At 37.5% G+C, this 18,502-nt stretch overlaps 1 protein-coding gene across 3 annotated transcripts in view; it reads left to right on the top strand.

The window, feature by feature from the left end:
* LOC149261654 (P-loop containing nucleoside triphosphate hydrolases superfamily protein) overlaps positions 1-18,502 on the top strand; it is a 407,150-nt gene that overhangs the window by 240,699 nt on the left and 147,949 nt on the right. For 2 of the 3 annotated variants that reach the window (XM_089422575.1, XM_089422565.1), the window contains one exon: positions 7,492-7,569. The exons of the other annotated variant lie outside the window; for it this stretch is intronic. In XM_089422575.1, the coding sequence (XP_089278701.1) occupies positions 7,492-7,569 (78 nt within the window). The remainder of the gene's footprint in view (positions 1-7,491; positions 7,570-18,502) is intronic. 3 annotated transcript variants of the gene reach the window in all.

The following is an 18,502-nucleotide window of genomic DNA, read 5'->3' as shown; positions in this document are numbered from 1 at the left end:
CTTTTTTCAGGTTCCATATATCAAGGATCAAATTGTGATTTGCTTTAAAGTTTTAAACTTTGTATTTTCAAGATTTATCTCAAGGTTGTTTTATTGATTAAGGCCTAAGTTGCACGAAACAGGAAATGGGTACGAGTATCCGTTATGGACACTGATACGAAACATGACATCCCCAAATTTTGGAAATGGGGAAACGTGATATATATATATATATATATATATAATAGAATTTAGGACATTTAAGAAATGTTATGTGCAATCATAAAGCATATATGATACATTATAATTTATTACATTTAAAGTTTAAACAGTATCATTAAATTTACATCACATTTACTCATGAATGATCACATAATGAAAATATCAATATTGGAATATCCAAAATCAACCTTTATTATATATCCAAATCTCAAAATCAACCTTTATTATATATATGAGGTTGCAAGTACAATAAAAATTATGAGGCTGCAAGTACTATAAAGACAAAAGACTAATTCTCATCATCATAATCCTCATAAAAAATAGAAGTAGAAGCATGCTCAATAGTGGATGGTGGTGCTAAAGAAGATGATGGGCCAATTCCACTTCCAGGCTGGACTTCAATATTCAACGTAGCAAGAGAGAGATCCAAATCAGGACTTAATGGATCCACATCCCATTCTTTAGAGGGACCACTACTATATTTTGGACACCTAAGAGATGCAAGGCGAAGGTTGAAGTGCACATAAAAAAGATCCTCTACCTTCTGTGAGCCCAACCTATTGCGCATCACAGAATGAATAAAACCATAGGTGTGTTGGAAACACTGAGAGGGGGGTGAATTAGTATTTCTTAGCAATTAGCACTTTTAAATATTTTCAGAGCATTAGTTAATCTTCAATTATTATTAATATTTATGCAGTAATAACAGTAAATAAAAGAACACAATTTACACAAGAATTTTAGGTGGAAAACCCCCTCCAGGTCAAAAACCATCGAACGCTTTTCAAATAAATTCTTTAATCTTCAGCCCCAACTGAAATGAAAGCAACAACTTCCTATAATTCTAGAAAAACATTCTTCTCCAGCTCCTACTGGAAGGATGCCCTAACGCCCTGGTTTCTTTAGTAGTAAACTGAATGGATGCCCCAACATCCTAGACCAACCTACCACCTTGAAGTGTTCATAGGCTCCAACCTGTAGGCGACTTCATGCACTAGCCTAGCACCTCCCTGCCACTGTATAATGACTGAAATGAGACAAGAGTGTGGATTGCCATACCAGGGACAACGATCCACGATACAATATGATTTGCAATGATTTTGACCGAACACCCAATCACACTCTGACCTGCAACCCAACTATGACATCATCCCAATAGAGACTCCTATACGTCCCAATAATGCTTTTTCGACTCTAGGCAGATTGACTATTTTACAATAATGACTCTTCCAATGATGACACTTTTACAAATGACTCTTTTACAACTTTACAATGATGACTCTTGGCCTAGACACTTCTTCACAATATACAGATGGCTATCATGTCTTCAAAGGATGTCCCACTACAATGCTTCCTTTGATTTGATACTTCTGCTCTTGAATTCTTGCTTAAAGTTGTACTTGAATTTTCTTGTACTTGCATGCAAAATTTTCCTGGCGAAACCAATCCCAAAACAAAACAAAATACCCTTCAACTTACCTATGCCTGCAAAACACATGTACATGTAAGTGCATGATAATGAATAAATATAAATACAAATTACAATGTGTACCTAAAGTGTGCTTGTCACTTTTGTTGTTGACTTGTTGCATCAGTACACAAAGACTCCCACTCGTGATATATGTCTGGACTCTATGCAAGACTATATCCAAAGCTGACCTAAAGATATATATAATAAAAACTGATGACAGACCCTAGACTTGTGATGGACCAAGTTCTAATTACAACAACAAAGACCATTCTATCAACTATGACAAGACAAGTAACATGAACTTACAACATCATATAGATTTAGAAAACTTGGTGTAGCATCAAGAATATGTAGCATAAAATGTGTAGTATCAAGAATAGGACATTCGAAAAACTAATTGTGACATATAGAGACATAGAGATATAATCGAGACACTGTATATACTTACGTTGTCCTGCAAAAACATATGTCAGAGATGATACTCATATTTCAAATGTAAACACTAATCATACATACCTTGCTATAGGAGACTTACCCTTGACTGTTGATGTGTGGTCCTTACTGCAGTGATCCTCGAATGCATGTTTTTTCTTGCCTTCTAGGAGCTCGATATTGAATCTGTTGTATCATTTCGGATCTCCAGGGTCTGAAATTTCGTCCTGTGGTAGCCCTCTGAGTCCTTTTTCCAACCTCATAGGTCTGATCAAGAATGGATTCTTCAAGAAAGAGTTATGCCCAATCTCCCACGATGAGTTGGTTATAGATTAGTTCAGTAGAACGAACTTGTACGAAGTGCCATGTGTCACTGTTGTGAGCTTCGGCTCTGAAAACACTACTCAACAAACTACAGTCTATCCTCTTTTTGTGACTATTTAAAAAATTTGAATCCAATGCTCAGAGAGAAAGTTATGACGATTTTTGAAACATCACCTGTTTGACATGGAATTCGGGAGCTTGCAAAAACCCTAACTTCCTTAGATCATATATCCAAAAATATAGCGAACCAAGATCAACAATTTAGTCACAAGGTTCATCAAGCTTTGGGCTCAAATGGGTTTTAAATTTAGCTTTTGAAGCTTTGCAGTAAAAAAAGTTATAGCAAAAATGCCACGATGACCTGTTTGAAGCCACAAAATCCCTACTAGAGGAGGATATGAGGGTCATTATTTATATGAATGTCTTGAGTTGAGAGGGTCCTCGACAAGTGAACGTTGGAGGGATTTTAGGAGCAATTTTTTTATTATTATTATTAATTATTGACTATTCAATGACCACAACCAATTATGAGTGCCATGCCACAACCCCATAGGCTTTAAGCCCACTAACTGGGGTTACTAACTTCAAACATGAATATCCCTCAAACCGTGAAGAATTACTTGGCATGCCATATATCAACGGAAACATCCCGACGAGTATGATCCATCTAGAAGATCCTTGACTCATAATAGAGTAAGTTGTCAAGTTAAAATGCCCATGCAAGATCAGGGTATCCCCTAGTGTTGCTTGGGTTGACATCAATGACAACCACTGATCAACAAGGTGCTCCAATTCCTTTCTGCTGATGAAGAGCTTGCCACTTGTGAAAGAACACGAATGGCAAGGTTTTGGAAATCTACACCATTTGCTCCATGACAAATCCACGACCTAATTGGATTCATGGTGCTTCTCTCCTCCAAAGTTGATATATCTAAATAATCATCTAATCCTGCAGCGAAACTAGGAAATTCTTCCTTTTCCTCCGTGTGTAGATGAGATGGAAATATTCTCAGAAGGGTTTTTTTTACCCTGTTAGCCACCTCTCTATCCTTATGGGGTGCCTTCTTCTTCTCATTGCTTTGAGCAATAAGCTCCTCATCATAAAATTTGGGGTTCAAGGCATGTGCTAAAGTGTGCAATGGAGTGTTGAAATTGTTCCACCTATCAACAATGATTTTCTTGACTAAATGAACAAAATGATCATCAACAAACAAAAGTTGTGGAGACTCTTGTGAAACCATAGTTTTCTCAACCATGGAATCCATGCCATCATATACCTCTCCTAAGAAAGGTTAGTCAGTGTCAGCATTCCGAAGAAGCTCAAATGTAGGGGTTGTGAACTTTAGCAAGAAATCTATCTTGCTCCACCGGTCCTCATCAAGGCACAATCTACGCACAATATATCCCCGCTCTGAATCTTCTTGTCTCCACTCAACCCAAAGTTGACTCACCACCATAGAAACTAATGCTTGCTTAACCTTAACAAGGCGGCGCAACATCAGGAAGTTTGAGGCATATCTTGTCTCAGCAACTTTTAACAACTCCAATTTGGACTAATCTCAAAATATTGCCTAAGATTGGTGGTGGTTGGTGATGAATTTAACAATCTCCCTTGCTTCTCCAGTGATTTCCTTTATCCATGGAACTTTTTTGTCGATCTCCTCTAAGATCAGATTCAAATTATGGACAATGCAGGATGTCCAAAAGATGTGGTCATACCTCTCGTCAATAATTAAACCTGCAACTTTTCAAACTGGTGCATTATCTGTGATAACTTGCACCACCCTGTTAGGCCCTATTTGTTCAATAGGTTTTATAATAACATCAACAATGAACTGTGCATCTTTTACCTCTCCTGAGCAGTCTTCTGCATTTAAAAATGTTGCTCCTTTGGGGGAAGTGGCAATGATATTTATCAATGGTCTGCGCCTTGTATCTGTCCATCCATCTGAGACTTTGGTAACCCTAGAGCTACTTTAGGAAGAACGAATTGGTGATAAGCTATCCTCCACAAGCTCCTTCTCATTTATATGAAGTTGAGTTTTGACTTTCTCATAGTTGGGCCCCTTGTACCCTTGAGGAGCTTTGTTAATTGCCCGTATCATATCTTTCCAGTAAGAAGAGTGAACAACATTGAATGGGATACCACATGCATAGATGCACCTAGCCACTCTGGAATCAATTTCTTCTCTCTCTTGCACATTCACCAATTTAGCAATTCTGCTATCCTGAACTGAAGCGGATGCCCCTCTGGTATTTTTTGATGCTAGTTGTTCATGTTGTTGAGTGGCACTGGCTCTCCTCTTCCTTGCTTCAACTACAATCCTTGGCTCAATGTTAGGTGGAGTTTGAGGAGTATCTTGACTAAGCTCATCACGCCTTCTTTTAATTCCATCAGCCTCATCTTGCTCTCTTTGATATGCCCTCCTTGCCAATGGGTCTACTGTTTTTATGCAACCTGCAATCGCCTGTCCTCCTTGCTAATGGGTTTGCTGTTTTTATGCAACTTGCAATCGCTTGTCTTGGGTAGGAGCCCTCATATGATTTACTGCAAAGATTACATCGCCATTCCCATGAGCCACCACCACATTTTTGTAGCTTTTGAACATGCCTTCAAAGAGGATAATATTCAGCCCTTGGGTTGGACTTGTGGCTTGAACTTACAGTTGTACCTTGGTTGGAAGCCATTGCTGCAAAAAAAAAAAAAAAAAAAAAAAAAAAAACTGGAAAAAAAAAACGTTTTTCATATATCTGGAAGCATAAACCCTCAAAAAATTGAAGAAATAGTAGGAAAAAACTAAGAAAATGAATGCTTCTTACCCAAATTAATTTTCTGTAGTTGAAGCTATCCCAAAATGCTAGAAAAGACGAGAAATATGGTTATAGTTGAGCCAAAAACCAAGAATGTTGTAGCTGGAAACTTTGTACTCCAAATCTATTGATGAAATCTCTCTCTCGCTGCTTAAATCTCTTTGTCTTGCTACTAAAATCTCCTTTGCTCACTGTTGAAAACTCCCTAGCTGAAACCACTACTCTCTTCCTCTTTTTTCCTTTCTAAAATCGTTCGTCTCCAAGTGAAATGAATTGCTCAATTCGTGTGATGAGGGAATGAGGCGAGTGTCTTTTTATAACCTGAGAGAGGCATCTAGAAGCATCCACAAGATATTTTATTTGCCCAATCAAACATTAAAAGTGAAAAAAAATAAAAAATAAAGGAAAAATTGTAACTTTAAGTGGAAACGCCGTCGCATGGCCTGGAAACTCGTTTCCGGCCATACTGGGCATGTTTCCCCAACGTGAAACGTGCCAATATGGCCGAAAACGAGTTTCTAGGCCATACTATACACGTTTCAGCGTTTTCATTTCGGTTCCTGGCTAAAACGCCCTTGGGGGTAGCGTTTCCAACAACATAGATTAAGGCAAATAAGGATTTTTCTATTTCATGTCGCAAATTAGATTTGCAGTTTGATTAAGTCTAGCACTTTGGCATAGTCATAATCACACGTTCGACTTGTCTTTTAAATCATAATTTGGAGCTATTTCAAGTTTTATATATCTAAAGCCAAATTGTGGATTAACCTATGTTTGTACTTCAAGAATTCATCTTTTACTTGCGTTGTCATTGATTTCAAGAAATTCAGAATTAAATCTTGAATATCATAGATCAGATTTGTATTCTAACTCTTTGAGCTTAAAGTGACGCTGTTTGAGGAGTTTGAGCAAGTGGTTTTCACCACTAAGGCTCAAATCTAGAAGTTTGAGCAAGTGGTTTTCACCACTAAGGCTCAAATCTAGAAACTTCTGTAAGTAATCTAAAACCAGATTTGAATTGATCCACATATTTCATAATTGCTTTCACATGTAAGTGGATTTATGTGATGTATGTTTGTTCAACTGAGGCTAGATTAACTTGTATAAAGCATTGCATCGCTAAGCATTGAATCTTTCATTTCTTGCAAAGCTATATCTCTCTTTGGATTTGATTCTTTATCATTAAAGTAAGTCTTGGAATTTGTGTTAAATCATCTTAATATTTAGCATCTTAGGCTCTCATAGTCATTGCATGATTAAGGGATACCCTACTTGCCCTTTAGAGAGCCAGCGAAAAGTGAAAAGGAGGTTGTATTGAGGTGACAGTGATAGAGCTATTAGCTATCCCAAAGTTGCACGTATATTGGTATTTTTCCTCTTAGATGCTAGTTCATGTGATTACACCTTCATTATGAAGAAACAAGATCTTGCAAATAAAAATGATAATAAGTTCAAAATAACAAGTTACATTATATGTGATATGTACATGCATAATTGGTGGGGATTAGGGAAACATTTTTCTAGTTGTTAGCTTTGGGTGGAGTTTTTTTCTTCATTTATTTTGCTACTTCTATTGGTTTTTGGGTCTATTAACCAAGATAGCGTCATTGGCTTAGTTGGCGCTAAAACAGTCTTGTTGTTTTGCATTTCTTGGGGCCTAACAAGGTGCACGACTTTTGAGAAGTTTGTGAAACACCTCCCTTTTTAGGTTGGAAACTAATTGGGAAGGTTGGGAATCCTCACAACATTCCCAATGCCATCCCTTAGCAAAATGGAATGTCCTATATTTGGTCCAAAGTTCCTTGGGACGTTGGAACTCATGAACGAGTTCTTGTTAAGCTATGGTGATTTATCTCTTCCATATTCTAGGTCCATAATTGTTAGTTCTATGGTTTGGGTAAGATGATTCTCTTATAGGGGCTTTCGTTTCTCTCTTAACCACAAGCCAAACATAAAAATTTAACTTTAAATATGTTTTGGCCATGTGACCTTGTACTTTTATGTTTTGTTTACCGTTTTTCCCTTGCCTCAATTAATGAAATGAGTTGAAGTTGATTGCGAATGCATGTGGACTACATTTTAGTTGAATCTAATGGCAAAGTCAAAATTTGGTTCTTGCCACTAATTTGTAACTAGTAGTTATTATGCCTTTTTCTCTACCTTTGTTTCCTTGCATGATTCTCTTGCTATAATCATGGAATACATGGCATATTTTTCAATATAGTGACTTGTTGATTTCCAAATGGTTGCAGGTTGATTCTTTGGCCGCAACTCGTGACCAAGAGATGCATGAGGCTACTCGAAGGATCTTATCTGTGCTTTTGAGACAGGTAGATAAACAAGACAAAATTCTTCTTATCTATGAGCATACTTTTCCATTGAAGATGATCGAGTTTTCTTGTTATACGTTATCTTTTGCTATGTTGCCAGGAAATGTGGGTTCGGGGACAGGGACAACATTTTTTGAAACAGGGTGTGTGGGTTCGTCGGGTAATATAATAATATTAAATTTTAATAATTATATTTTATAAATTATAATTAATAATATATATGAAATTTGAATTTGTATATTTTTCAACGTTAAACAAGAAAACTTTAATCATTTAAACATGCACATCATTGAACATTCAACATTCACATTGAAATTTCAAAATTTATTACCAAAAAACTATTCATTGTTTACATATTAATAAGAATCATGAATCATGATAGATGTCCATTGTCATACTACATTGAAAATTTGCCTTAAAGCATCTCCAAACATGAACTAGGAAATTTTAAAATACTAAAATAAAAATAGCTAAAGCCTAATGAACAATGGCTTCCTCAAACCATGTCATCAACATCCATGTCACCAACATCACTTAGATCTTCAGCTAGCATGCTCTCCAGGTAGGAATCACTCTCATCTTGAGGCTCTTGCTCATCCATAGCAATTGGAGGTAGCTCAATATGGTCATCTGGTTGTATCTCCTCGTTCACACACATAACATCATCTATGTGTTGGTCCCATCTCTTGAAAGGACCCTCCTTATACCCAGGGTCTTTTCGAGATATGAGACGCAGTGTGCTATGAATGTACACTAAGTTCTCTACCTTCTTTGAGCCTAACCTAGTTCTCTTTACTGAATGAATAAACGCATACATATTCCAATTCCTCTCACAAGATGAAGAACTAGCTACCTGAAATATTAGGGGAAGCCCATTAAATTAATTAAAATTTTAAAAATAAAAACTAAAACTAAAATGAAAATTTAAATTTAAAAATTAAAATTAATTTCCTATATTTAATTGAGAATTTTTCAAATTTTGAATAAGATGAGGAACTCCAAACTAGCTACATGTCCATGTAACCGTATGGCAAATTGTTACAACTCAGGAGCATCAACACCATGAAGCCACCACCAATCAATTGGATCCTTCTTCTTGCGTCTATCTGCCAAAGATGCATGTGAACCAAAGACACCTCAGCCACGTGAAAATTGGGCAAACTGAGATCGTATGTCAGAGGCTTCTTCTGTACTACCATAAATTTTCTTGACAGTGTTCAAGAATCCTTTTAACACCTCTCTATCTTGGGATGGAGGCCTCCTTCCTGTTGTGGGATCATACCATTTAGATTAACTGTATAAGCTGCCATATGAAGAGGGGTGTTCAGTTTATTCCAATGCACATGTATAAACTCTTTCAGTTGTGGCCATAAAGTAGGATCCTTCCTATCTGTGACGGTTTGGATCCTCTCACACATGGAGTTCATATTCTCATAAATCTCACCTAAACATGGACTATTTGTGTCTGCATAGCAGATCATATCACAAATTGGTTCTATAATTTCCACAACAAATTTGGCATCAACCTAAAAATTATCATTAAAAATCAACTTCTTCACTTCCAAAGCTGCATTTGAGGTAGATAACCTCCACTGTTCCCACATGTCACAGACGACTGTGGTAGATAAAGCCTCCTTCATCTCCACAAGCCGTCTAAGTAAAATGTAGTAAGTTGCAAATCTAGTATCTGCTGGTTTAAGAAGCTCCATTTTTGCATGAGTGCGGTAAATGGCTTGTCATTGATGATGGTTGCATATAAACATTTGAATTTTGTGGCCATTTTCAATTAATGCTTGAATCCATTCAATTTTCCCAATGTCTTTCAATGCATTATTCAAAGAATGCACTGCACATGGTGTCCAAAAAATATGCTTGGGTACATCAAGGACAAAATTAAAATATTAATAAATCAAAATGTAATCAAGGGCTAAAGTTAAAACAAATCAAACTTATAGTCAAAATTAAAAATTTAATTTATCATTTATGTAATTTAAATAGAAGATAAATCAAACTTGAAAGTTGAAACTTGTCACTTACTTGTACTCCTTCTAAACCGTTGCCCCTGCTGCTTTGCACATTGGCGTTGCATCAGTAATAACTTGAACAACATTGGATGGCCCCACCTCTGCAATGACATCACATAGTTGGTATTTTAAGAACATAGTGTTCTTTTCTTGACCAGAACAATCAATGGCTCTGAGAAAATAAGGGCCAGACTTGGAAGAGACAATGATGTTTATTAATGGACGATTCCTAAAATCAGTCCATCCATCCATGACAATTGAACATCTATCTACACTCCAAGATGCCTTCAAGGGTGCCATTGCCTTCTCAAGATGGGCTTTCTCTTTGTCCACCAATACAGTTCGGAGCTTTTCATAACCAGAAGCTTTATACCCTTGAGGTCCATCGTTAATAGTACGAACCATTTTCTCAAAATAGGGGGAACGGGCTGCATTGAAGGGAATGCCACATGCAAGAAAAAATCTTGCTATTGCAAGATCAACATCCTCCCTAACTTTCACATCAAACATGTCATAAAGGCCACCAAGTTTAGGCTTATTCCGTGTTTGACTGATAGTGCTTTTTGATGCTCTAGATGACACTGACACATGCTCATCACCAACTTGAATTTCATCATCAAATGGTAATTCTTCTTCATTTCAATCATCATTTTCAGCCACATTGTGATATGGCCTAGAGATTTCTTTGCTTTCCTTACCATCAGCCTTTTGTTGCTCTCTTTGTGCACTAGGGAGTCTAGTGGGATCATTTGGGTCTCCAGTGCAAGCATCAACACCCTTCCTTGGTATCTGCATAAAATGAGCTTTAACTTTGGTATAGCTCCCTTTCCATTCAAACTGACATAAAGTGCATTTTATTGTTGCTGTCCCCCCAGCACCTTTTGGAGGTTTTTCCCTATCCACATATTTCCAAAGTGGATATTGTGGATTTGATGAAGACATTTTTTATTTTGCAAATTTTGGAAAACAATTTGAATCTGTTTAACAAAATTCAAAGTAAAAGTTATGTTAATAGATGTTAATAATAATTATTAATGAGAGACTAAGCTATATTTTATGACAGCATAACATTCTTTTGAATCTTTTCTGTGTAACAATGACAGCTATGTGAGAGAGCTCAAGGCTACTACTAAAATTGAGAATACATACTAGGATATGGCATCCATGAATGTTTATGCTACTTATTTCAAACATAAAGCAAGAATTTACATGTAACATTTTAAGATGTCTAATGCCCAAGCAGCGAGTCCAACATTTACTCAAGTAAATTCTGGACTCAGCCATTTTGGTGAAAGTTGGGACAGATTTTGTCACAAACATCTGACTGAGATAAACTAGCCAAGTTTGCTACAAACTCAGGAGTACACTAGAAAGTCCTAAAGTATTCTCAGCATTTTAAAGCAAACGATGATCATTGATGAGTTCTCAATGTTTATGCTTCAAGTTATGGTTGTGTAGACTTGTATGGGCTATATATATATTTTTGGGTATAATCCAATGTACATAATATTTTTGGATATAATCCAATGTACATAATATTGCTTGAAACATTCCCTTGACCTGTGTTAGTCACTGTGCAGTGTAAATTTGAAAGGGTGCTAATGTGAAGTACCGAGGAGATCACAATTGATGTGTTTGGAAAATTTGAAGCATACAAGATAAGTGCAGAAGCATAAAAGATTACAGATTTACAAGGTTGTATATGTCATAATCATTTGTTGTGAACCAGGCTAAGCCCGTCCTGCCCTCTGATAAAAAAGAAAAATAGTGCTGCACAGTTAGGGGAGAACCATGGTACAAGAAGAACAACGTGATTATTGGGGTACAGGATTATATTAATGCTTTTTAAGCTGCAAATTTAGTGACATTGGAAGATATATAGTGGACTATTATGTTTATCTTATATTTTTAAGGGAGTTACCACCATTCTTATAAGACTTTGGGTAAACAAAGATTTGGAAGCGAGCAATATGCAGTGGAACGGTTCTGCTTGTAAAAGCATGCAGGTTTGAACTTTGAAGAAAGGAAGAATTAAGTTTAATTTCCACTGATAGCCAAAATAGGTTGATGGGAGTAAAAATATATAGAAAATATTATCATTCCAATTGATTGCTAACAGGCAAATCATAAATTTCAGAAATCATGATTGAAAAAAGTGCTTTTTAAAATCTTTTAATCCCAATCAAGTTTAAAAGTCAAGTTAGAAGGCAATTGTTTGAAGTGGTATAATAAATATGTTGATTCAAAAACCAGTGCCCGAAAAAAATGATTAGTATTATAGTATATGTGGGCATAAAATTTATTCCCTCATAGTTTATATTCCTCATAGACAGCCAACGAGCAAATGCCAAAAGGTAAGTACAACGCTTTATTCAAAGGACCACTATGCACTGCGCAATGGTAAAATAAAATAGAGGTCACATTAATGTCCAATTGTTTAACAGGTGAATAAGGCAACCACATCAAAACTGTAGAGAAATGGTAGAGACAACAAGAGAAAAGCCGATTATTTGCAAACGCACGAAGCCAATAATATTCAATAACTGCGTAGCAACATGTATCAGGATATCAAAAAGACATCAGCATGAATCGAAGAAGGAAACTACAAAATGCTGACTGTAAACAAAATACAAATATCTAGTAGCTACATAAATTCTCGGGAAGTGCCCTGAAGAAATCAAGAGAATAACAACTATACTAACCCAACTTAGCTGAGTAAGAAAATTGAAAAAGGAAACTTGAGGAGCACCATAAAGCAGTAAATAAACTAGCGAATAAAATACAATGAGACTAAGCATCATGACTATAACACTGCCGCCGAAGCTGCTTTGTCCATTGCCGCCGAAGCTGCCCACTGCCACCGGAAATGGTAAATGGGAACGACTCAACCAACTGGAAAAAACAAAAATGAAATCAGAAATTCGATGTGTGGGTTTAAGGTTAGTTAAAGATTAGGTTTTTTTAAGTTTTTGACATTTGTTAAAAGTTAAAACTTAATAATAAATATCATATTATTATTTTTTAATTTTTTTTTTTTAAATTTCAATAAAAAAATTTATTTGAAAATTAAATTTTTAATATATTTTTTTTTAGAAAGAACCCTAAGAACCCAACCCCAAGAACCCGAAGAACCCCAGAACCCGTTAAACAGAAAAACCTTTTTTTTTTGGAGAACCCGGTTCTTCATACAAGAACCTGGTTCTTATGGGTTCTTTTGAGAAGAACCTGTACCCGAATCCGGTACTTAGGGACGGGAACCCTAGATGGGTTCGAGAACCCCACCCCTGGGTTCGGGAACCTGTGCAACATAGATCTTTTGTAAGGTCCAATCCTCCATTGTTTGTTTATTTGTACATGATTAGGAGTTTAGATTAATGACAATAAACAAAGTACATAGATTATGTGTTTGTACACAACTTGAAAAAAATAGGAGAGAAGCAATAACATTATCTATGAGAATGTCAACAATAGCATTACCTTTACTATCAGCATAATCATCTACATACATCACTATTGATCAATAGAGTTGGGGTATGTAGCACAATACTTGTAATTTAATTTATTCTTAAATTAATTATGAATATCGATTGGTGGCCACAAATAACCAAATGGACTGTTAAAAGGATAATGATGAGTGAACATTAAAAATATTAAAGAATGTCATTGAGAATTGCAAAAAGAAGGGAGACCATAAATAGTGACAAAAGAGATAAAATCAAACACTTGAAAGCCCAAAAAAACAAAATTCTTGAGGGTTTTAAGGACATTAAGGAGGAAACCCTAATTTAGGGTAGTATCATAAGCCTTATCTTTAGACTTGTTTAAAGCCATAATCTTTGTCTTTGCATCATTGACACAAAAGGTCATGGTTATTACCACTATAGTCATTATTCGGTCGAGTCACTCAAACTTGGCTTGATAAAAAAGCATGTTGACTTTGTTACTAGCTTGGCCAAAGGTTGAGTCAATAGCTAAATTTATCAGATTAGATAGAGTCACAATTAGACTTGGTTCAGTCAAGTTTAAGTTGAATGAGTTAGTGTCAAACAAGCATTTTGATAGATAGTGGGGACCAAGCACAGAAAAGGAAGAAAACCTCTAACTCGACATAAACCCTATGTCACCTTCAGAGTTGTGGGGGAGCGCCCCCCCCGAACCCGCTCCTGAATCGCGCTCCAGAGCGGCTCGGGAGCACGCTTATGAAATCACTCCTGGACGGGAGCGATTTTCGGAAGCGCTCTCCCGAAAAAAATTTGCGCTCCCTGCCATTTTCGGGAGCGTTGTAGAGAGCGATCGCTTCATCGCTCCTAGAGCGAAATTTTAAGCCCGAGAGCGATCGGGGAGCGATCGCTCCCGATCGCTCCCAAACATTAAAAAATTGCTCCGGGAGCGTTTCGGCGGCACTGGGAGCGATCCGGCGGAAAAAAATTCCGCGGACTCGAAAAAAATTAAATTTAAAAAAAAAAAAATTAATTTTTTTAAAAAAAAATTTGTTTTAAAAGCCCAATGGGCCTAAAAAAATTCATTATCACTTCATTGAGTTGAGTTTCTTGGAGAGCAAGAGCAAAGGAGCAAGGAGAAGCGAGGAGCAAGCCTGCAAAGAGGTAAGTAACTTAGTAATTTAGTTAGTTTAGTTAGTTTAATTTAGTTAGGTAGTAATTTAGTTAATTTAATTTAGTTTATTTAGTTTAAAAATCATGAATTTAAATTAAATTAATTAATCCCAATAAATTAAATTAATTTGTAGATTCAAAACCCTACAAACATCAAACACCATGGACCTGGCTATATTTCTTGGCATTTTCCTCTTCTTGGTCCCTTTTATGGTTATTATGGTGCTGGAGAGTAGGAAACGAAGGGGCCAAACTGAAGAGGGGGATGAAGAAGCTGGAGAAAGTCGAATTGATGAAAACCCCGGTGAGGAGGAGCTAGAGGAGGGTGAACATGACCCTCAAAAAACTAAACAAGACCAAACCCTATTGTAGAAATATGTTAACAGGGCTGAAACAGGGAGAGGGGGTGGAACCACTAAATTTCATTGCCCCCATCGCAACAGTGATTACACAGGTTCATACACCCATGCTAGAAGACACCTCTGCGGGAAAAGGCCATGGGATGGAGACAAACAAATAGGAATCAAAACTTGTCCAGCGGTGTCAGTGGCGGATGGATCCAAATACTGTTAAGTTTTGGTATGTTCTATGCTAGAGAAATTTATTTAAATTTTCATAGTTAGCAATCACATCAACATTAAGATAAACTGCAGATAGAACATAAATATAAATCGCTGAAGACAAGCCAAGGCAAGAGGACACAAGATATGGCGCGAGCCAGGGACAAACCCCACAATGTGTGGGGAAACCCTTTGATCAAATCTTCTTTTATCTTCAAAGTTCAGCAGAGAAAGAGAGAGAGAGTACATTTACAACAGAGGTCAACACTTTGACTTATCTAGATCTGAGCATAGATCATCTTCTATAATGATGAGATCAGTTGAAGACATTCTACTTCAACTGATACCTATCATCGTGTTGCATCTCATCCATTTGTTGCACCTTACCGTTAGCACCATCATGCTGCTCATGATCTCATAGATCACACTGCCCATACATCATGTTGTCCATGATCTACATCATACTACCCATACATCATGCTGTTCCTTACTTAACTTGCCCATCATGCTGCATCTTTACTTCATCATTCCTTCCGCTGAGATCATCATGATACACATTCACATTAGAGCCATCAAGATCATAGGAACATGTGACGAAGATCATTCCTTATATACTTATTGAAGATATATATATAGTGATCTTCTATGCTATAATAGTTATGCAGAGAACATAGTCCTTCTAGATCAAACCCTAACCACTACTGGCTATTATGAGGATACTGCTTCAAGAATACCTCCTGGATTTGCTTCATCAATGGTGTGCCAAGACATTAAGACTGGGAGGAGGCAAGAAGACCAAAACTCCATGAGCGTGTAACTGTCTTCATTAACTGTGTATATGAGTCTTTATAATAGCGTTTAGTCATGCCTTGACCCGATACCTCTGTGGCTTCATACCTTGGCTGTGGCTAACTACGTTTACATACGTGACTGCGTTTCCATATATAACTGCAGGTTCTATGACTGCGTTCCAAACAGTGGGTTTCAGATATGACTGCGTGTTCCAAACTGTGGGGGACATATATGACTGCGTTCCATATCTAGAATGTGGCGTTTAGTCATGCCTTGACCCGATACCTCTGTGGCTTCATACCTGTGCGTATATATATATGGACTGCGGCTTCATTAACTGTGCGTATATATATATAGACTGCGTCTTCATTCCAAAGATTGCGGCTTCATTAACTGTGCGTATATATGTATGGACTGCGGCTTCATTAACTGTGTGTAATATATGTATGGACTGCAGCTTCATTAACTGTGCGTATATGTATGGACTGCGGCTTCATTAACTGTGCGTATATGTATGGACTGCGGCTTCATTAACTGTGCGTATATATGTATGGACTGCGGCTTCATTAACTGTGCGTATATATGTATGGACTGCGGCTTCATTAACTGTGCGTATATATGTATGGACTGCGGCTTCATTAACTGTGCGTATATATGTATGGACTGCGGCTTCATTAACTGTGCGTATATATATATGGACTGCGTCTTCATTCCAAAGATTGCGGCTTCATTAACTGTGCATATATGTATGGACTGCGGCTTCATTAACTGTGCGTATATATGTATGGACTGCGGCTTCATTAACTGTGCGTATATATGTATGGACTGCGGCTTCATTAACTGTGCGTATATATGTATGGACTGCGGCTTCATTAACTGTGCGTATATATGTTCATTGCACTGCCAGAATGACTGCGTATGTATATGTCCACTACGCTGCCAGATTTAGGGCCTGCATGATATGGTTATTGACTGCGGCTAGGTCAACGTATTTTATTCCTTCACGACTGCATATAGATCCTTAAACCATGCTGCCAGATCCTGCGTTGTTATGACAGATCCATTAGGGCAACATCTTAGGGCATCCTTCATTAGTGTCTCCCCTTCTCCAAAAACCCAAGATGTGGAGAGGAGAGCACATGAAGAATGTGCGTATCTTTTTGGTTCTCCTCCTTCTCCAAAAACCCAAGACGTGGAGAGGAGGAGTTCCCATGGAGAATGTGTTCTAAATGACATCAAATCCTCTCTTATTTATACTAAAAATGTAGAGGTTGAATAGACACGTCGGTTGGGCTTCTAGAGCCTACATAAGTGCTGGTCGGTTTGATAATAATTACATAAACAAAATAAATTCATATCTCCATAAATACTTATCGGAATCGGATGATCTTTGGATCAATCCTACACCTCTCGACGAGAGGGATCCAATAAAAATATCAGCTGCCAGAAATAAGCTAACCCACATGGAGTTTGGCCCTAGTTGCCAATTTAACAAATACATAAGGGAAGAGGAGGAAGCCCAATACAAATCAAAAAAATCAAGGGGTTTCTTTGAACCAAGCTCACAATCACAAAGAACTCCTTCAGCATCCTCCCAAGGTAGTGGATATGGAGGCACAGGGTCATCAGCTTTAAGGCGTAGAACCATATCAGATTTCCTTGATGAGGGGTGTAGGAATGATGTGGATTCGAAGGTTTACAGGTTTCTCTATGCATGTGGGATACCATTCAATGTTCTTCGCTCACCTTATTGGCACGAAATGGTTTCTGCCATAAATGATGCCCCTAAAGGATACAAGAGCCCTGGGTATGACAAGGCAAGAACAGTTGGCCTTGATCATGAAAAAGCAAAAATATCACATTCTTTGAATAGAATGACAAGTTCTTGGACTGAGCATGGGGTGTCCATTGTATCTGATGGATGGACAAATGTAAAAGGCAAGCCATTGATAAGTGTTCTTGCTGTGTCTATTAGTGGTCCCATCTTTCTAACTGCACATGATTACTCAGACAAGTTCAGGACCGCCATCAACATTGCACAAGCATTACTTGAAACAATTGACCGTATTGGGCCATACAATGTCATCCAAGTCATCACTGATAATGCTCCTAATTGTAAGGCAGCAGGAGCAATTATTGAGGATAAATACCCCAACATATTTTGGTCTGCATGTTTGGTTCACACATTGAACCTTCTGATGCATGATGTTGTCAAAAACAAAAATGCACAATACCAATGGATTGGTGATTTGTACAAGAAAGGCAAACAAATGATAAAATTTATTACAAATCATAGCAATACCCATGGCCTTTTCCGCAGTCACTCGAGATTGGAGTTGTTGAAGATTGCGAAGACCAGATTTGGTAGCTATTACCTCACCTTCAAGCGCCTTTTGAAGGTAAGAGAGTCATTGGCTAGCATGGTATCAAGTCCACATTGGCAGGTATTAAAGGAAAGGGCTACAAATGCAGCTGACAGGTGAGGTTTTGAACTGGTGGAGGAGGCCGCTCTTGATGGTCAGTTTTGGACAAGTGTGAGGCAAGTATTGGATTTCACCAAGCCCATTTATCACATGATTTGGTTTGTAGATACAGACAAACCAGTGATTGGCGAGGTGTATGAGCAGATGGATACCATGTTGGGGCAAATAAAAGATATTGTTCATAACAGAGATCTCGACTTGTACAATCTAATTCACGATTGTGTGTGTGAACGATGGAATAGGCTTAATCTTCCACTACATTGCTTGGCGTATATCCTTACGCCAAAATACTACTCTACATCTTGGTTGGGCCAACTTGCACCAAGGGGTGGGATTAGGACCAAACCCCATTTAGATGCAGAGGTAACTAGAGGATATTTGGAAGCATTAGAAAAGTTGATACCTGACAGGGAGGAATGTGCAGCTGTGCGCCTTGAAATAGGCAGATACTTCAGTGGCAC

The sequence above is a fragment of the Pinus tabuliformis genome, chromosome 6 (assembly GCF_031772625.1).
Source record: "Pinus tabuliformis cultivar Carrire ecotype Pingquan chromosome 6, CPIR1, whole genome shotgun sequence".
Classification (NCBI taxonomy): Eukaryota; Viridiplantae; Streptophyta; class Pinopsida; order Pinales; family Pinaceae; genus Pinus; species Pinus tabuliformis.
Note: the sequence above shows the minus strand (reverse complement) of the source record. Positions and strands in the feature narration are given on the sequence as shown.